The following is a 20,985-nucleotide window of genomic DNA, read 5'->3' as shown; positions in this document are numbered from 1 at the left end:
CTCGGAAAGTAGATGACAACCTCCCAAATAACAAGGTCCGTTCTACTAACCAAACGGTATAAAAATTAACAGCAAGGAATAATCTAAATGAGCGAATACGCCATATTTTACATAGGATCCCTGTAAAGGCCCCAAGAAGTATAAAAGAAAAAGAAGAATATTTATAAATTAAGAAAAATGGCAAAAGAATATTTATTTAGCAAGTGCTGGGACGCTATATAACCGGCAAACAAATAATGCAATCAAGGAGAAAATTATTTACAGCATAAAGTAAGACACTGAGCTTAGCTAGAATGATAGACAGCCCTATTTTCACATTGTATGTTTTAACTATCCTTTTATACGTGTATTTGTTGTGTGGGGTATAGATATATAATAAAAATAAAAAAAAAATTAAACTTAGTAGCCGATATACAAGATAAAAATGTAAATCTCCTAAGAATAATATATATGTACATTGGATTATAACAACTTTAAAAAATAATCACGTATGAGGAAATGTGAATTAAAAGACAGCATAAAAAAATAATAACAATTAGTAACATTTAAACTCTTGTTAATGTCTGGGGAGCGACTGAACTGACTGGGCATTAAAAAAAGAAATAAAGTTCCTTAACATATTTGTCCTTCTTCAAATTACGACAAAAAGCCGAAAATTGGGAGCCTGCATAAAATGAAAAAACTGCGTTCCATAAAATGGCACCTCTTGAATTTTTGAACATAGTACGAGTTAAATCTAGGGACAGTGATCTTATTGTTCCTTCTGGGGCTGTAAGTCACACAAACTTTGTTCGCTAAGTGAGATAACGCAGCTGGTGCTTCACCGTTAACCACCTTGTAAAATAGTTTAATTAGCCTGAGTTTATATAAGTAGTTTAATGTGCTCCATTTCGAATACTGGTAGACTTCAGCAGATGGAATATCGCGGGGCAAGTTGTAAATCACTCTCAGTCGCCCCCACAATTTACAAGGAAAAAGCCCCGGGAAGCTATTATGTAAAATCTACCTACATGTTATTTGTATTACTAAACTACTAGTTAAGCAAACTAATGGTGTTCAGCATCATTGATAAATGTCTGCCTTTGGTCGGACCGGGTAGCAGCTGTCACAAGGTTTCACATAAATGCTTCGCTACGCTTCAAGAAAACAACAGAACAAACAAACAACAACAGGAGCAATGACCCCTCCCCAAAACAATGGCAACTGCTATACACTAGAGGACCAGTAGAATTACAAGCTCACGAGAGCTGCTACACTACAGCTGCTTCGGTTTGAAGCACTCTAAACTAATAAATAACCGCCTTGGAATTGTCTCAAACGACGAAAAAAAGGTACAGATATAGGAAGATAGTTTACACAATTCTTGAATACTGATAAGGACGACCAGTTCCAGATCCAGACCTCTTGCCACGCCGTCTATTTCTGACACCAGAAGAACCTAAAAATAGAGACGCAGAAAACAGTCTTCTTAAGTGATTCCGTTCGGTAACTACAGTAACACAAATAATGATGACGATGATGATGATGATGAAGATGACTTTATTAAAATTTTACGAACACTTCTTAACATTTTTTAAACCAGAGTAACGTTTTTTTATTTTTTATTTTTAATCATGGACTTAATTAATGTATCAGTTGCTTTGGCCGAGGGAGAACCCTCTACTAATGGGGGACACTTACCTAAATGAATGGAGCTAAAAAAAATATTTTGCATGATCGTCTGCTTTTGTTCCGAGGGGCGGAAAAGGAGGGTGAGAAGGGAAGACCAGTATCCTTATCGATATGAACCCAACTTATATCTTATCCCCACTGCCTTATACCCTTCTCCTCTCACCCAAATGGACACCATTATTGCATGTACATCACTCCCACTACCCCACCACTCACTACGTGAGGTTGATCTTTCACAAAGTAAGGTAAAAAAAATTTTGTGTCCGCCGGGCCCTCGCCGGGCTTTCCCGGTTTCCGTCTGCACTGGTTGCTCCCCCCGTGGGATGCCGTCCATCGCGGCCCCCGGCGTTTCGCCGGTCCCATTTCCCTGGGTGGAGAGAGGCCTGTGGGTGTGTCTGCCCGCACACGCGCGCCCCGGCCGACTCGACCCGGGCCGTTCGCTCGGGTTGGCGCGCTCCATGGCCACCGCGCCTCCCACAAAGTACATAATAAAAAAAATCATTATTTTTCCACGGCGTGTACCTCACAGTTCAGTGCCTCAGATTACAAATTACGATAGATCATCATAAAGAGATATTTCTTATTTAGTATGCATTCCTTATATATCTTAAATATTCTTTATATAATATATAAAATATGTTTGTTATATGGCTTATATTACGCCAGCGCAAGATCAACAAGACAACGCTTTTTGTCAGAATTGCAACAATTCATAAGATGTCATTTGTACACCTGCGTGGATAGCCATTCTGTAATAAATCCTTTCTTTAATAATTATCAGCCTCTATTTATAGAACTAAGTTATTCCTCGGCAATCTTTGTCAGAATCTCCTAAATGTAAGAAAAACGCTCAGAAACGACCTTTTAAAATCGGACAATCCTCGAAGAGAGGTCGGAAACTTCACAAAAAAACGCACATTTGGAGATTTGAAATGTTTATTTATCTCGATATACCAATACTTACTATTGGCTGGGGTCCCTGATCCGTCGCTTACAGTTTGCTTTCCCGCCTCAATCTCCTCTTCTGCATTAACATTGGCCGGTTCAGCAGCCTCACGTGATGCTAGGTAATTGGCAACACGTCGACCCATGTCTGCAACGATGGAGCTAGGGGGTACTGTGGTTATTATAACTGGGAATGTTATTTTGGTGTCAAAGGCTTTGGCCACACGTACCATGAACTGAAAAGAAGGTTCACTAAAATTAGACTGCGCTTGAAGTTTCTTGGGGAGAGCAATACCCCGAAGGCGCTTTCCATTTGACCAAATAATCCGACAAATTTCGAAACGAAAGCGTATTGTTCGCTAGGTTCCTGGGAAAGTGCCTAAGAAATCTGGAAACTGTAGAATTTTCGAAATGCGATACACTGTGGCTGTCTGGAAAACCCGAATAGCGAACAGCACGATGCCGACGCTATGCTCCTAATAGTGGAATATTATGCTACTAGCAGTGCTCGAAATTTTGCCAAATTATGCCAAAATTATGCCAGAATTCACAAATTATGCTCCTGATTTCCAAAATTGTGCTCACAAAATGACGTAGATTCTGTACAAAGAGGCGCGCAATAACGACACCAAATTATAATGTTTTTTCAAATAAACTGTTGTTGCAAATTGATTTGTGTTTTATGGCAGTTTGTCTCGGCCGTCAGCTGTCCAAATTAGCTACTCGCATCTCTGAACCATTTGTAAAATGCCTTCAACGACTTAACAATCACACTTGTATAAACTGACTGAATAAACTACCTAAATTTAATTTATTTCTGTAGAAAATACACCATATTTACCATATTTACTATTTACTATTACTCCTGCATTACTCAGCACCTCAACTTTGAAGAATTAATACTACGACTCTTTTTCAGTTGACGCAACAGTTATGGTGAACAAGATATGATTATTTTCTTGACATCACAAGTTACCATAGCAAAGGATATACACTTAACTTTCGCTGTAAGTGCTTATAACTCAAAAACGAACTTGGTGACCCACATTTTTTTTATGATGGAATAATGATCAGCATGTGAAGATACAACTTTTGCAAGTTAAAAAAAATGCTGTACACGGGGTTCAGAGCCACCTTAAATTTTAGAATTTTTTAAACTTTGCCAAACGTTTTATCTCAACATGCTGATCATCATGTTGCTTTGGTTACCAGTGACGTATAGAGAATGACCACAACTTGTTTAGCAATGATTGGAAATTTGTTTGACGCATGAGCAGAATATTATTCGCAGCAAAATCACTTTCAGCAGCTCATGCGCATGAGCAGACCATTATTTGTAAGCAGTTATTTGTAGACCACGTGGTAGGCTCTTGGCCAATGAAAAGAAAGGATAAAATGCATCGAATGATAATGATAAATATTTGTAGTACTGTCCCATCGACGTTTAAGAACAGGAAAGTGCTGGAAATCGTTATAAGACTCCTTAAGCGAGATTTCAGTCCAGAGAATCAAACCGGAGTTTTTGGTCGAAAGAAAGGCGCCCAGAGGCAAATATTAAAGCCAATGGGAAGCAAAAACGAGACGTCAAAAATATTTAGCAAGCCACGCAGGCCAAAAACCACCACATACCCTTATTTCATACGATATGTCGATGCAACCATATCCCTTTGTTGTTGGCGGAAGAGAAGGAATGACGAAGGAATCGAACTCAACACTAGTCTCCTCACCCTGCGCCAGTCCCCGCTCATTTTTGACTACGTAAACCTTCTTTTCAACTGTACTTTTCGTATCTAAAAAACAAACAAAGAGGAAATTACAAAGATCACTAAAATAAGAAGTACTTTCTTACAGCACAGATTAGAAGGTAATCTATTATCAATTGTATGCTGTCTAGCTACATCTAGGGAAGTTTCTCAAATTCAGCACAATTCATTCGATGGATACACGAAACGGCACTAGAAATTTGATTTTACTTATAGTAAAACAGTCTTACAGTCAGCGCTCGTTTATGTTTAGTGCGGCAAGACTATGGAACAGTCTACCTATTAAGATTTGGGACTTCATTCCAAAACATTTCAAACAAATCAAAATTTGTAATTTGCAATGGATTTTTTGGCAATTCAATTAGTAAGTAATTTATCTAGTAAGTTTTTTTTTTTCAAATTTAACTTATCAATTTTTTTATTGTTTTTTTCTGAAGGGGTGCCTGTTTCCTCAATTAAAAAAAGAATGTTTATCATCATCATCATCATCATCATCATCATCATCATCATCATCATTATCATCATCATTATCGCTTCTCTGCTTATTTTACTCACTGTCAGGCGCTTTGAACAGCGCCTTCTGCACAAGCTGTACTTCAGTACCGACAACTCGTTTGCCACTCTCGTTACTGATATTTCCAGATATCTTGACCTGCTGACCAGGGCAATACGCTAGTCGGTCTATACGGGCCTTGGCATACAGCTGGCCTGATGGACAACACGGCCATCCCAACATCCGGTCTTGTTGTTTCACATATGGTACCTGTTGTATATAAACAGAAGCCATAATCGATAGGGGCTCCGATTATGGCTCCTGACATAAAATAATAATAACAACAACTGACTATGAAATAATGGGGTCAAGAACTCGACTTGTTATACCTAAGTAGCAAAATGCCCGTGAGGAATGCGAAAACAAAGTCAGCTATCTTGAATATATTATCGAGCACAAGAGTTTTCAGTGCGGTCGAAAAGAGGATGGTAAGAAGAACTCAACTCGGCGGCTCAATTTCTCCTCATATTAGAAACCTAGTGTGATGAGAACCGGTAAGGGTTTTTCGTAGTTGTTCTTTTTTGCCATGCTATGATTATTTTCGAAAAAAAATGAACGAAAATACGTGATAGGTAAGATGAATGTAAAATATTTCATTTATCTTACATGCGTCATAAGTTGTGCTTCTTGCTGCGCTGCTTGTATTTTCTGTAGGTTTCTGATTACACACTTTCTTCTTGATAAGGTTTTGGGTTTTGAATTGCCTTTGAGCCTTATTACTCCCATAACTCCTTATTTCAAAACGATTTTTCTAGACAAAGGACACTTTATATGAAAGTAAATTTTACTCGCACGTACATTTTCATGCAGATCAAATACATGTTCAAGTGATTAGTTTCAACCAGGACAGAGACAAAATGCAACGTGCCCTGTTGCGCCTCCCGCGCGCCAAAGAGACCTTCTGAGCAGGTACGAAATTAGCACTCAGGCGCCTACACTGATAATGAAAAAAGTTAGAAAGTCTCACCATACTTACCAGAAGTCTGGGGTCCCTTATCCTCACTCGTGCGGCAATATATAGCGAAGTGCGGGTTTGAAGGTAAGATGCACACCCGGGAAGGTCCACCACAGCGTTCAGCCAGTAACTTACATTGCCATATTTACCTTCAAATGATGTCGGTAGGCTGTGAGAACGGAGTGTAAACTGGAAAGGAAAGTTGTACATTCCGGGTTGAAGCTTTATGTCACTAAAAGGCTCTAAAGAAAACCGAAAAATAATAATAATAAACTTTTAAACAAGTGAAGTTTGCAAATGGTGTACTGATGATGATGATGATGATGATGATGATGATGATGATGATGATGGTGATGATAATGATGATGATGATGATGAGGGGGGAATAAAACTCCTAAAAGATGTTTGCCGCCGTCACCACATTGTCTGTCTTGCTTTGTTCCCCCTTCTTGCTCCTCCCTCGTTCCCTTCTCCATTCTCGTCTCCCTCCATCCACTACAGGCATATCAAATCAGATGGCGGTACCATTCTATACTGACGAAAATTTGGATTTTGGAGTAAGAAGTCATCTGACTGAGAATTTAAGCAAAGACATTGTCTTTATTGAAATAGCAAAAGAGGGAAAACATCCTAAAAGGTCTAATGTAAATACACTCAAATGGAAATTTGAAAAAGTGACAGCTTTGTGCTAGAAGTTCTAGCAAAAGCTGACAAAGAGTCAAAAATCTGTTATACATTAGATAACTTCAAAAATGGCCTCCTAAAGTAAAAGAATTGCGCATTGCAATTGTTCTTAAAAGTTATTAAACCAAATAATGACCCCAATGTTCTTACTTTTGGTTTTTTATTTTTTTTTTTTTTTTCTTTTTTTTTTTTTTTTTCTTCTTTCTTTTTTTTTTTTGTTTTTTTTTTTTTTTTTTTTCTTTTTTTCCCTCTTTTTTTTTTTTTTTCTTTTTTTTTTTTTTTTCCCATTGTAGGTTTTTCCCCTCGCGGTTTAATTTGAATAATTTTTTTTGCTTTTTTCTCCCTTAAAAATTTTTGGTTTTAATATCATAAATGGCATCCCACAGCGTTGGAACTATTTCTTCGCTTGAAATAATCAAACAACTAAGATTACGGCAACACAATAGATAATAATTTTGGAAATGATGCGCCAGTTAGGAAAATGGCCTTTTCTAGTAAACGAGTATGGTTGAGCTATCACTTTTTGCCGTAAGGTCTCCATTGTTTTTGGCCGATCAAGGGTCTGGGTTCAAAAAAAAAACACAACATCGAGTTTAGGAAATGCGTTCTAATTTTTTTAACAAAAGACATCTTTCTTCGAGCGACACAGCCAAAGATGATACGCTTCCTGCTGAAAAGGATGCGTAAACCGCTTTAAGTTTTCCCAGCCCTTGAGTCCTGATTAAACCAACAAGAAGACAAGTATCAAAGAAATTTACGTTTTGTTTTCCTATTAATGAATAAAGGTTATGCTTCCGCGTTCTTTAAATGTGGATTAGCGCGACTTAACTGCGAACATTTCAAATGGTAGTTAAAAAATGCTCTAGAAACTGAATTTGAAATTGCAAAACTTATAACAAACCAAAAATTTGGAAGTAGTTGAAATTCTATTTGAATTGCGTGTTTCCCGAACGGTGCACAGCTTTTAAAGTATTGTCATACATCGCAATCCTTCAAAGGAACGAGGCGATCGAGAAAAAAACGAATCGCCCGAGGAGTTCTTCAGTCCAGTGATCAAACCAATGAGGAAGCTAAACTGGGTGCTTAAGTTTGATGTTATCTTGAACGGCTAGCTGATCAAAGCAATTTGAATTACTAATGAAAATATTTTCTAGTGTTTTCACGCAGCATGAAAGGTTTCTTTTCCTTTCGAAACTGAGAAGAGAATGTATATCTCAAACTTGCTGTCACTTAGACTCAAGAAAAAAGTGAGGCTGAGATGATAGTTATCCGACCTACAGATATCATATGTATAGTCATGCAATTTATAAACAAGTTATAAAAATTTCTATATTATTTATTAATACGTTTTGAGCTTTAACCTCGCAACTCAGTAGACTTAATGGAAGTTTTCAGAAAGCGCATATTTGTTAGGAGCCCTTGAAACGAATCCAAAATTTCTTTACATCTTTCTGTTGGCATCATCGAGGAAGGTATTCAGCAATTTTGACGCGAAAACGTGCAGAAACTGTTCCAGCTGGTAGAGTACAGATCACATCAAGAAAGCGAATTCGCGATCTCATTTGATATTCCATTTTTAGTTGTCCACGAACTAATCGTCTCAAATTAGACCAGACTGTAGTTCGTAGACTGTTCCGGCTAATTCGACGACCGGGAGCCCTGACGAAAGCGATTATCGAGGACATACGTTTTGTCGGCGAAATTTCATAGGCAGAATCAGATTTTTCGGTCTTCACGTTGTATGCCTTGTAGGTCGCCTGTGTAAATTAATACATACACAAGTAACGGGATTGGTACTCTCGGCACTAAGTCTCCGGCTTGTCGGTTTCGGACTCGGGGTCTCGACAAGTCTCGCATTTTAAGCCCCGGATAAGAGGATAAGAGTTGACGACAGTTGACTCTCACTATGAGAGTTTTCATTTCTCATCGACTGTCATCAGCTCGGGCCAAGCGAGAACGAGAGTCCATTAAACTCTCATCGACTCTTATGAAAAATTTGAACACGTTCAAAGTCGATGAGAGTCGATGAGAGCGCACGAGAGTCGATGAGAGTGCATGAGAGTTCCATGCCAAACGACAGTGAGAGTTTGAACTCTCATCCTCGTTTGGTCCGGGCTTTAGCATTCGCTACCCCTTCAAGATTTGCACACACTGACCTAATCTGTGATAACTGGTAGAATATAATTATATTCGTATCAGTATATGTACATTTTACTGTATTTTAAATGCATACCGCTCTTACCTTCGCCAAGAAGGGTTGACTTCAAATCTAGATACTTCCATCTCTTCAGGTAGATAGTACTCAGGGAAACCATTGCAACGCCCCCCATTCCGTGCAGTTCAATGTAAATACGTCTCAGGTTTATCTCTTTGTCTCTGCTGAGCAACACCGAACCTGAAATTGTGTCACCGGGCTGGAAAACTTTGTTTTCAGCAAGAACGATGGCAAAGTGATTTACCATGATCACGGCTTTATCGCTGCTTCACAAATTGTTTGTGTACTCAACTTCAAAACAAGTAATGTTGTGTGTTTAAAAATTCTAAGCTAGTAAACATGACCGCTAATTTGCACACGGAAGCAATTACTGCGTGTTTAATCTAGTTCCCAGGGTCTTCGTTCCCCTTGGCCAAGTCCGAAACTAATTAATTGCAGAATCTATAATTTTATCATTAACAAAGGGAAGCCTCGAGCCAAGTGGCCCATACTGCCCGAGCTTATCCCGGTTTCGGTAGCATAAAGCGGCTAGGAATATTTATACTCCGCCCTGAATGGGATGCTAGTCCATTGCAGGGTCCCTCCCCCAAAGCATTATGTCGCCAATACCCATTTATACACCTGGGTGTGGAGAGGCACTATGAGAGAAAGACAGTGTCTTGCCCAAGAACACAACACAGTGACCCCGGCCAGGTCTCGAACCCGGACCGCTCGATCCGGAGTACGGCGCACTAACCATTAGGCCACCAAATAAATCCATAGAACAGTATGAGATCTTTAGGAACTAAAATAAGTGCTGCTTTTCTCAGAAATGTTGGAATAACAATAGTTTTAACTACATTTGAATTTTTTCCCAGTAAGATTTAACTTCTGCACTACCACATATTTTGGGTTCTAGCCTTTGAACCAGTTTAAAAGTTGAATCGAAATCATTGAATGAATCATTCTTGATGGAACGTGACGATCAAAAAAAAAAATTTCCTTTTATTTTATTCGACGATGATGATAATGGTGATAGTGAATATGTTTATGATGATTACGACGACGACGATGATGATGATGATGATGATGATGATGATGATGATGATGATGATGATGATGATGATGATGATGATGATGATGATGATGATGATGAGAGATGATGAGATCAACTGCCATACGGTCCCCTTAATTTTCGCCGTTTGCCCCTTATGAAAAATACGTCGACTTCGATCAGATATTCCAAAATCTTCTCCGGCAACTCTAACGCAATAATACGTTTCTTAAATTAAGTACCGTTATCATCCGTGACATTTCCTTTCTAGTTACAGCAAACTCTCGTGCTTGCAATACGCTATGTAAACGCGACATCCGTGTTCGGCGCGCGTTTACTTTCTTTTATTTGCATTTGCAGTTTCTCGTAATTTAGAAGCTCTAATACATACAGAGTATCGAGCACAGTTCAAAGTTCATTTTGAAAAGTTACGAGAATATTTTATTATAATCCTTCACTTCTGTGATACAAGACTGCTGAGTTCAAACAGTACTTCTCGTAAAAGCACGTACAAGGTTGCCTACAATAATTATATTCCATCATCCCATTAACGCACTAAAATATATTTTTTAGCAGCTAATTTTAAGACGAAAAGAACATGCAGAATTTAAATAACAACCCGTATGTCAGTAATTCTTCCGTTCTTAAAAGGCCTGACTAAACTAAGAAACATTGTAGCAGAGACGTGGTTCCTTGCCGTGTTTCCCAGGTGGCTGAATTAGCGGGAAGGAAAAGGAAGGATAATGCTTTGCTGCCCGGTTGCATGTGTAAACTAGTCAACATTGATTCCATGGTGGCTTAGCTAGGCAACATATGTTTCAGAAGCAAATTTGTCTCCGGAAAGCAAAAAAGCTTTTAACCTGAAGCAAAAGAATTTCTTTCTTCCCGAGAAGCAAAATTTGTTTCCGCAACAAATATTTCCCGCGCTCTGAACTGGGAAACATTGAATTTGACTCCGCAACAATGTTTTTTAGTTTAGCCAGGGAGTTTTACTCTGCTCGATTTACCAGCGTCCTGGCTTCCCTTTAGGCTTTACTGACTTCCTCTTCAAGACACTAGGATTCAAATTAAATACTAACGACATCGTTTAAATTTTGCGACATCAAAAAAAATTTAACAACTATGTTAGGGCTAAAGATGAGATGTTCATTATGTCATGAGCGTTGAATAAAAACAAATCTGAGTCCACTACAGGAATCGAACCCATGGCCTCCGAAATACTAGCTTGTTCCAAGCTCTCGGAAGTTGGAGGAGATCTAGAGTCTCAGTTAGGCGTTCTAACATATAACCACTGAGCTACTAGAAGAATTATGGTGAGCTGAACAGGGACTCAGACCTGGGACTTTCTTTGTCCCACGCTCGTGACATTAAGAACATCTTGTCTTTATCATTTATCACCGAGATAAAAATTTACCCTCGGTATTATTAATTACACACTTGATGCTTTCGACATTGCTGATCCTAGCAGTATGAAGGAAGCATGTCACATATCGACCTCGTAAATGGCCCCGGTATATGGCCCTGGTTTCTGGTTCGATTCCCGTCGGGGACTCAGTTTCTTTTCTTCGTCCAATGCTCGGGACATTATGACTATTTCATCTCTATCATTTATCGCCTAGCTTAAAATTTACCATGTTAATTTTTTCTCATGTTAGGGCTATTTTAATATGACGTCACAACACTGCATGGCATGGCATGCCATGAATTGACATGACACGACCTCGCATAACATCACATGACAAGACACGACTTTTTATGGAGTTAAGCGTCATTATGTGACCTAATTAAAAAGTCCTGTTATTCCAAACATGCTTTTCAAGAAACAAAGGAACATAGCCGCTGGTGGTCGTATCTCAAACTACATATAAGGTACAGGGCCAGGAAAATATCTCACACAATCCTTGAATACTGGTAAGGGCGACTAGTGTCAGATCCAGACCTCTCGCCACTTTCAACTCTGACGTCAGGAGGGCCTGGATCGAAAAGAACAGAGACAAAAAGTTAACCTTCTTTGGGGAGATCCCCCCAGCCTAGGCTCAATATTTCTCATCTTTCATACCAACACCAGTGTACCAACATTACCAACACCATTTCTCTGTTAATGTTCCCCGAACAGTTTTTGGGTGGGGGGGGGGGGGGGGGGGGGGGGTGGGTTTCCAAAAAAAAAAAAAAAAAAAAAAAAAAAAAAAATTTTAAAAAAAATAATTTTTACCCCCCCCCCCGCAAACAAAAAAAAAAAAAAAAAATTTTAAAACCCCCCAAAAATCCTGGATCCCCCCTGACTGTGGGCACAAATAAACGAATACTCACTGAAAATTGCAGAATTCATATTTGAATTTCATTGCCCAGGCTACTAGCAGTATATCCCCCTACATCTTCCCCGCCCCCTTCCCCCTGCCAGTCCATGTCCCAAAGCAGTTTGTCAGGATTCCTAAACAATTCAACGGTAATTTCTACAACTTGGGTTAATAGTGAGACACTAATGAGCGCCCTATCGAAATTGAGTTACTCCTAAACGTTTCACAATAGGCACGCATATATTTTTTTAAACTAGGCCTATCTCGTCTTGCTTCCACGATTACGGAGAAATTGGCTCTCTCGGATTCTCAAATGAAATACTTTTCTTTGAGGAGACTACGCTGTTCTGCATATTACCCTGATGAATGGCCGTTTTCACACTAGAGACGGGCAAATCGTCTTAGTATGAAAACGAGACGGACACGACTTTGGACGTACAAGTCGTCTGAATTTTTCTTCCAGGAAAACGATTTTTCAAAGAAGACTTGGTCATCTAGACGGACAAGTAAGTTTGGAAGTACATTTTTAATTATCCTTTGTATACAAGAGAAATAAAAGGGAAGTGTCCATCTATCTTCACTTCATGCAGACACTTACCGTTGACTGGTGTCCCTGATCCGTCGCTAATAGTTTGCCCTTCCGCCTCGGTCTCCTCTTCTGCATTATCACTGGCTAATTCAGCAGCAACACGAGACGACAGGTAATTGGCGAGAGCTCTGTAGATCTGTTGACTGAGGACTGGGTCGATGGAGGGTTGGGAGCTAGGCGGTACTGTGGTTATTACAACTGGGAATTTGATGTCGGTGTTAAAAGCTTTGGCCACACGCACTATGAACTGAAAAGAAGAAAATTAAGAATTAGACTGGCACTGGAGACGTTTTAGTGATGAGCAAAGCCCCAAAACAATTATGAAAGCCGATAGGAATCAGTCTCTGAACATCAAAGAAGTCCTAGCCTACGATTCTCTTCAGCTTAGTGTATTCGTTCATGCAAATAAAGCTACTTGTTGCTGTTGTTGCTTAATTGATATGAAGAAAAGCAGTCAAAATCGTTCGAAAATGAGCAGTTTTCTATGTGACATTTGTCTGCGCATAGTCATTCTTGGACATTACCTTATATATTGATTGGGAAAGACCAAGACTGCTGACATTTCGCATTACCGGTTTGCCGATAACGACGCGCCTCACCATCCTTATATTGGTTGTGGATGTATGACTTTGCTTGAACGTGGAAGGGTCAACTCAATATAGAAAGATAATTGCCTCAAGATTGCAAGATCATGAAATGAGCAACGAGCTTTCAAACTAACTGGCCGATTTTTTTTGGTTTGTTTGTTTTTTGTTTCAGAGGCATATCAGATGCCAGACCAGATTAGCTTACGAGACATCTTCCTCTTTTGATGACGTGCTCTATAGAGTTCCATGTACTTCTCTGATTGGTTGTTACTTTCGCGCGAAAATTCAAAACTTAACATCAACCAATCAGACACTTTACAGATCTTTACTGAGCAACGTCATAAGTTTTTCTCGTTTAACTCTCGAACACTTCTCAAACGGCGAAATAATTGACCATTAAGACAGAAATTTACTCAGGCTAAAAACTATCACGTACCCTTATTTCGTATGATATGTCGATGCAACCGAATCCCTTTGTCGTAGGTTGAACAGAAGGAATGATGAAGGAATCAAACTCGACACTAGTCTCCTCTCCCGGTTCCAGACCTCGCTCATTCTTGACGATATAAACCTTCTCTGTGCATGTGCGCGTCGTGTCTTCAAAAGAAACAAACGGTAACTAACATCACTAATAGCCACGGTATTTGGTATTTTGTTAGGTCCGGGGTGTAATAACTCTTTTAATCGGATTGCGATTTCCCATTGTATGTTTAGTTTTTCTTTTAAGAGTGACAGAAAACTTGCGAAGCATAGTTTTTCATCGTGTAAGCATTTACAGAATATAGAGTATTTCGCGATGAGCAGCGTGTAGTTTAAGGAGAACAAGTGCATCTTATTGTCAAAAATTCCATATAAAATCATGCTGTTTGATAATGTGATCTTTTCAAACAAACAGTAACTAACATAGAGCGGTTTTCACTTGAGTGTCGAAAGTAAATTGCGTTTGCTTTGGTTTTGAATTACTACGCTTAGTGATTGGCTTAAAAATCTCGCGCCACTTTGTTAGCCAATCAGAAGTAAAACCAAAACCAATCGTGACTAGCTCGCGCACGTTTTCCCGCGCTTCGTGCCGGCTACATGAATTTGCTTCGAGTTTTGATTGGTTCACTGGATTGTCTGTGTCCTTTGTGATTGGCCAGAGTAATTACTTTGTTTTTGGTTTTACGACACTCAATTGAAAACTGCTCTAACTCTTTTAATTGGTCATAACCATTACAAAATTCTCGAATCCGATATTCGCCATTTGGGTCGGCTGGCGGGTCATGTAGCAGCTTTCGCAAGGTCTGACATGAATGGCTCGTTACCCTTCAAGAGAACAATGCTGACAAACAACAGGAATAATGCCCCTAGCTGCAAAAACAACAACAACTGCTACACTAGAGGACCAGTAGAAATGCAACCTTACGACAACTGCTACACTTCTGCGCCAATTAATAGTTTTTAGGTATTTTAATTGGTGTCCCCAATTAGCCCACAAGGGCTAAATACATAGACACTGAAATAAAGTTTTTACTTAATTACTTACTTACTAATTACGCGGTGATGTATCGAACAATTAATAGTACTTGTACGGGTTCCTTTTCTCACGCATTTCAAAAGCAAACTCATTTGCTATACTCCTTTTAATCACCCAAAATAATGTATTGCACTCGATTCGAACCTTTTACTATTGTATTTTGTCGTCTACTTGTTGGATACCACTCTCTCCTTCGCAGAGGTTTTTTGTACAGGCTGGATAATAGGGAGAGGTGAAAAGTAAGCGCGCGAAATAGCAACAAAAGCGCACGAGGGACAATGGGAATGGAAAAGGAAAGGCGAGAGGCAGGCAATTGCCGTTTGGCCTTTCCCGTCGTCCCCCGCGCTCCCCTATTTTTATTTTTTCGAGTTTTTTCGTCTTTCTCCATCCACTGAAGGTGCCTCTACGAAGGAGAGAGTGGAGACTAAGAAACAGCCGCGAAATAGCCCGTCTGTGAGGAAATAGTAGTCAGCGTCCGAAGTAAATTGGCAATTCAGTTAGGTATGGTCACGAGTGCATGCTCTTGCAATTCGCTGATCTGCTGTTAGAAAACATTTTGTTTATAACAGGGTCGAAGCTATAATCTATTATTGTTTTCCTGTACTTCACTCACCACGAGGCGCCTTAAACAGCACCTTTTGCACAAGCTGTACTTCAGTACCGACAACTTGTTTACCGCTCTCGTTGTTGATATTTCCAGATATCTTGACCTGCTGACCAGGGCAATAAGCAAGTCGGTCTATACGGGCCTTCGAATGCAGCTGGCCAGATGGACAACACGGCCATCCCAACATGCGATCTTCTTGTTTCACACTTGGTTCCTGTGATAAAACAAACAAACAAACAAACTTACTAACTAATTAACAAAAATTTGAAGGCATCTACAGGCATAGTCAGCTGGAGTATAATAAGCTAGCGCTATTTGTACTCGTCAGGACAGGTTTCCGCGCCTGAAACTAACCAACGCTTTGAACGTGAAATTAAACCACGCATAACTTATTATTCATACTTATAAACTGACGCAAACTCGAACTCTTGTTAAGATTTTTTTCACACTTGTGAAGAAACAAACCGACACTTTGAACTCAAAACTTTTAGTCGCGCTTGCGAAGACGCGAACTCGCGCTATGAACTCGAACTCTTGTTAAGATTTTTTTCACACTTGTAAAGAAACAAACCGACGCTTTGAACTCGAAACTTTTAGTCGCACTTGCCAAGACGCTTTGAACTCACGAACGCTGCGAATTAACGCTTTGAACTCAAACTCTTGTTTCACACTTGTGAAAAAACGAATCGACGCTTACAACTCGAAGCCTTGCTCGAATCGTTTAGTCATACTTGCAAAGACGCAAACTCGCGGTTTGAACTCGAACTCTTGTTAAGATTTTTTTCACACTTGTGAAGAAACAAACCGACACTTTGAACTCGAAACTTTTAGTCGCGCTTGCGAAGACGCGAACTCGCGCTATGAACTCGAACTCTTGTTAAGATTTTTTTCACACTTGTGAAGAAACAAACCGACGCTTTGAACTCGAAACTTTTAGTCGCACTTGCCAAGACGCTTTGAACTCACGAACGCTGCGAATTCACGCTTTGAACTCAAACTCTTGTTTCACACTTGTGAAGAAACGAACCGACGCTTACAACTCGAAGCCTTGCTCGAATCGTTTAGTCATACTTGCAAAGACGCAAACTCGCGCTTTGAACTCGAACTCTTGTTAAGATTTTTTTCACACTTGTGAAGAAACAAACCGACGCTTTGAACTCGAAACTTTTAGTCGCGCTTGCGAAGACGCGAACTCGCGCTATGAACTCGAACTCTTGAAAAGATTTTATTCACACTTGTGAAGAAACAAACCGACGCTTAGAACTCGAAGCCTTGCTTGAATCTTTTAGTCATACTTGCAAAGACGCGAACTCACGCTTTGAACTCAAACTCTTGTTGAGATTTTATTCACACTTGTGAAGAAACGAACCGACGCTTTGAACTCGAAGCCTTGCTTGAATCGTTTAGTCATACTTGCAAAGACGCGAACTCACGCTTTGAACTCAAACTCTTGTTGAGATTTTATTCACACTTGTGAAGAAACGAACCGACGCTTTGAACTCGAAGCCTTGCTTGAATCGTTTAGTCATACTTGCAAAGACGCGAACTCGCGCTATGAACTCAAACTCTTGTTGAGATTTTATTCACACTTGTGAAGAAACAAACCGACGCTTTGAACTCGAAGCCTTGCTTGAATCGTTTACTCATACTTGTAAAGACGCGAACTCGCGCTTCGAACTCAAACTCTTGTTAAGATCTTATTCACACTTGTGAAGAAACGAACCGACGCTTTGAACTCGTAGCCTGCGTTGCTCGAATCGTTTAGTCATACTTGCAAAGACGCAAACTCGCGGTTTGAACTCGAACTCTTGTTAAGATTTTTTTCACACTTGTGAAGAAACAAACCGACACTTTGAACTCGAAACTTTTAGTCGCGCTTGCGAAGACGCGAACTCGCGCTATGAACTCGAACTCTTGTTAAGATTTTTTTCACACTTGTGAAGAAACAAACCGACGCTTTGAACTCGAAACTTTTAGTCGCACTTGCCAAGACGCTTTGAACTCACGAACGCTGCGAATTCACGCTTTGAACTCAAACTCTTGTTTCACACTTGTGAAGAAACGAACCGACGCTTACAACTCGAAGCCTTGCTCGAATCGTTTAGTCATACTTGCAAAGACGCAAACTCGCGCTTTGAACTCGAACTCTTGTTAAGATTTTTTTCACACTTGTGAAGAAACAAACCGACGCTTTGAACTCGAAACTTTTAGTCGCGCTTGCGAAGACGCGAACTCGCGCTATGAACTCGAACTCTTGTAAAGATTTTATTCACACTTGTGAAGAAACAAACCGACGCTTAGAACTCGAAGCCTTGCTTGAATCTTTTAGTCATACTTGCAAAGACGCGAACTCACGCTTTGAACTCAAACTCTTGTTGAGATTTTATTCACACTTGTGAAGAAACGAACCGACGCTTTGAACTCGAAGCCTTGCTTGAATCGTTTAGTCATACTTGCAAAGACGCGAACTCACGCTTTGAACTCAAACTCTTGTTGAGATTTTATTCACACTTGTGAAGAAAACGAACCGACGCTTTGAACTCGAAGCCTTGCTTGAATCGTTTAGTCATACTTGCAAAGACGCGAACTCGCGCTATGAACTCAAACTCTTGTTGAGATTTTATTCACACTTGTGAAGAAACAAACCGACGCTTTGAACTCGAAGCCTTGCTTGAATCGTTTACTCATACTTGTAAAGACGCGAACTCGCGCTTTGAACTCAAACTCTTGTTAAGATCTTATTCACACTTGTGAAGAAACGAACCGACGCTTTGAACTCGTAGCCTGCGTTGCTCGAATCGTTTAGTCATACTTGCAAAGACGCAAACTCGCGCTTTGAACTCGAACTCTTGTTAAGATTTTTTTCACACTTGTGAAGAAACAAACCGACGCTTTGAACTCGAAACTTTTAGTCGCGCTTGCGAAGACGCGAACTCGCGCTATGAACTCGAACTCTTGTAAAGATTTTATTCACACTTGTGAAGAAACAAACCGACGCTTAGAACTCGAAGCCTTGCTTGAATCTTTTAGTCATACTTGCAAAGACGCGAACTCACGCTTTGAACTCAAACTCTTGTTAAGATTTTATTCACACTTGTGAAGAAACGAACCGACCCTTAGAACTCGAAGCCTTGCTTGAATCGTTTAGTCATACTTGCAAAGACGCGAACTCACGCTTTGAACTCAAACTCTTGTTGAGATTTTATTCACCCTTGTGAAGAAACGAACCGACGCTTTGAACTCGAAGCCTTGCTTGAATCTTTTAGTCATACTTGCAAAGACGCGAACTTACGCTTTGAACTCAAACTAGCTCTTGTTAAGATTTTATTCACACTTGTGAAGAAACGAACCGACCCTTAAAACTCGAAGCCTTGCTTGTATCGTTTAGTCATACTTGCAAAGACGCGAAAACGCGCTTTGAACTCGAAACCTTTCGTAATTTTTATTTCCACTTGTTCACCTTCATGAACTGTCGCCCCTACCCGTCTCCCGCGCCGTCGCTATTTGCACTGAACAAAACCTACCAGTATCACCCTCCCGGGGAGAATTTGTCTTTTCTTCCATCTTTCCGAGCGTTTAAATTTCCCGCTCGTATGCTAATCGGAAACTTTGTCGAATCCCTCGTGTGTTCTGAAGCTGTTGCGCCATTGTTCAAAAATGGCCATATAGGGTCATTTTTCGCTTGCAAAACAAAGCCTATTGTTAGCAAAGTTGAAACGCATTTCTTGATACGAATTAATAGCGTTTAATATTTCGGACGGTTTTATTTTCGGGCACTTTTTACGTCCGAATTAAAAAATTAAAATTGTCCGAGATTGTTGCAAGGGTTTACGGTCGTTTCGAGACAAAGTCGTTTCAAGACAAGTCGTTTCAAGACAAGTCGAGGTCGATTCGAGACACATGCATCTAAAGTCGATTCGAGACAAACTGAAATTGATTCGTTTCCGAAGTAAACTCGAGAAAAGTTCACAACAACTGTTTTAGTTTCGTAATTTTTGTTATATCTGTAACAAAAAAGCTAAAATTCGCAGAAGCGACTTCATCGATCGACGCAAATCAAAAATCTGCGCAGAGGCCATTTTGATAAGTTGTAATAACTCGTTGTAACTCGGTAACTCTTGTGACAGTCGTGATGTGTTTTGTGTTTCTTGATCGTAGCATAACATGTTTTGAAGTTAAGAAGTCTCAATCTCTTTGTAAATAAACATAACCAAAACTTGGTCTCGTTTGTGTGTTTGTTTCATTTACAACGGACCGGAGGTTCGTTCGCTCGAGCGCAAGTAATGGAGCTTGTCTCGAATAGCGCATGCAAGTAATGGAGCTTGTCTCGAATCGACTTTACTTGTGTCTAAAATCGACCTTGACTTGTCTCGAAACGACCGGATACCGTTGCAAGTAAGGTAAGTAAGTGAGTTAGACCTTGTTTGTCGAAAATAGCACTAAAATAGCTGGCACGTAAACCGCGCAAGAGCGATTACTTGTGATACTTACTAGTAAAGTGGCGTCCCTAATCTGTACTCGCTCGACAATAAACAGCGGGCTGTTGGTTTGCATGTTGGATCTCCAGGGTCTGTCCACCACAGCGTTCAACCAGTACCTTACACTGCCATATTCACCTTCAAATGAGGTCGGTAAGCTGTGAGGAGGAAGCGGAAACTGGAACGGGAAGTTGTAATTTCCGGGTTGAAGCTTTACGTCACTTCCGCCTTGAGGGCCTTTATATGGAAACAAAATAAATTAAACTGGAGTCGTGGTTCGTTTTCTGGCGAGAAGCAGTCGAGACAAAATACCCATGGCGAGACCAAACGAGCCTATGTGCCGTTGAAGCGTACCAAAAAGGTACGATCATGGTTACTAATAAATTATAGATAATTTTCCGGCATTTCTCTAAGTATACCGTAAAATCCTGAATATTAGCCCTGGCCTTATACAACTTCGTAAGGGTTTTGGGTTGGCTAATAAACGGAGGCGCTTATATTCTGGGTGGGGGGTGGGGGGGGGGGGGTGGTTATAAGCGGAATAATAATTTAAAAAACCTTTCAAAACGAGTCAAGGCACGTTTTTAAGTTAAAAAGAAATAATAAATCAACCTTTAGCCCTGTTCAGTACTGTCATCAAGCAAAAGGGGGCTTATATCCAGTGGGATAATTAACAGTCATCCTGCGAAATCGCGCGGAATATAGCCTGATACAGTCAACTCTCGCCTTGCGGACAATCGCTATTACGGACAAAATCCAGATCCCCGGTGAAAGAGGTTTGACTGGAAATGACTCCCGCTATTACGGACTCTCGCTATAACGGACACTAAACGACGCCCCGAGCGTGTCCGCTATAACGAGAGTTGACTGTACTTAGCTGACGAGGCCGTAGGCCGAGTTTGGCCAAAATCAGACGATATTTCGCAAGATTGAGCAGGATAATTGTTTTATTATTCAACAAATTGTCAACGAAACACATTTTGCAGATAGAAAAACTGTTATTATGCAGCGCTTTACAAGATTTCGGACGAATCTTCGCAACCTACGTAGATCGCAGGATATCTGTTATGAACGGATGACAGATAACGTTGG

General features: G+C 40.1%; 2 protein-coding genes across 3 annotated transcripts in view; both read right to left on the bottom strand.

Moving 5' to 3' along the window:
• Positions 1 to 160: 160 nt before the first annotated feature.
• Positions 161 to 9,155, bottom strand: LOC144647784 (arrestin domain-containing protein 4-like). The gene is made up of 6 exons (XM_078507480.1): positions 8,814 to 9,155; positions 5,909 to 6,129; positions 4,935 to 5,142; positions 4,246 to 4,406; positions 2,636 to 2,852; positions 161 to 1,438 (listed from the first exon to the last, which is right to left on the bottom strand). Exons 1-6 carry the CDS (start codon positions 9,031 to 9,033, stop codon positions 1,353 to 1,355), a joined length of 1,113 nt encoding a protein of 370 aa, XP_078363606.1. The 5' UTR covers positions 9,034 to 9,155; the 3' UTR covers positions 161 to 1,352.
• Positions 161 to 20,985, bottom strand: part of LOC144647783 (arrestin domain-containing protein 4-like) — a 62,048-nt gene continuing 41,223 nt past the window's right edge. Inside the window, exons 2-7 of one of the 2 annotated variants that reach the window (XM_078507479.1) lie at positions 19,907 to 20,130; positions 15,422 to 15,629; positions 13,729 to 13,889; positions 12,715 to 12,952; positions 11,737 to 11,792; positions 161 to 1,379 (exon numbers count right to left, since the gene is read on the bottom strand). In XM_078507479.1, coding sequence (XP_078363605.1) covers positions 1,353 to 1,379; positions 11,737 to 11,792; positions 12,715 to 12,952; positions 13,729 to 13,889; positions 15,422 to 15,629; positions 19,907 to 20,130 — 914 coding nt within the window. In that variant the 3' untranslated portion in view covers positions 161 to 1,352. Of the gene's footprint in view, positions 1,380 to 11,644; positions 11,793 to 12,714; positions 12,953 to 13,728; positions 13,890 to 15,421; positions 15,630 to 19,906; positions 20,131 to 20,985 lie in introns of those variants that run through there. The other variant, XM_078507478.1, reaches the window with a different exon arrangement.

Source organism: Oculina patagonica, chromosome 4, assembly GCF_052425735.1.
Source record: "Oculina patagonica isolate OP01 chromosome 4, crgOcupat, whole genome shotgun sequence".
Taxonomy (NCBI): domain Eukaryota; kingdom Metazoa; phylum Cnidaria; class Anthozoa; order Scleractinia; family Oculinidae; genus Oculina; species Oculina patagonica.
The sequence above is the reverse complement of the archived record's forward strand: the minus strand, read 5'-3'. Positions and strand labels throughout refer to the sequence as shown.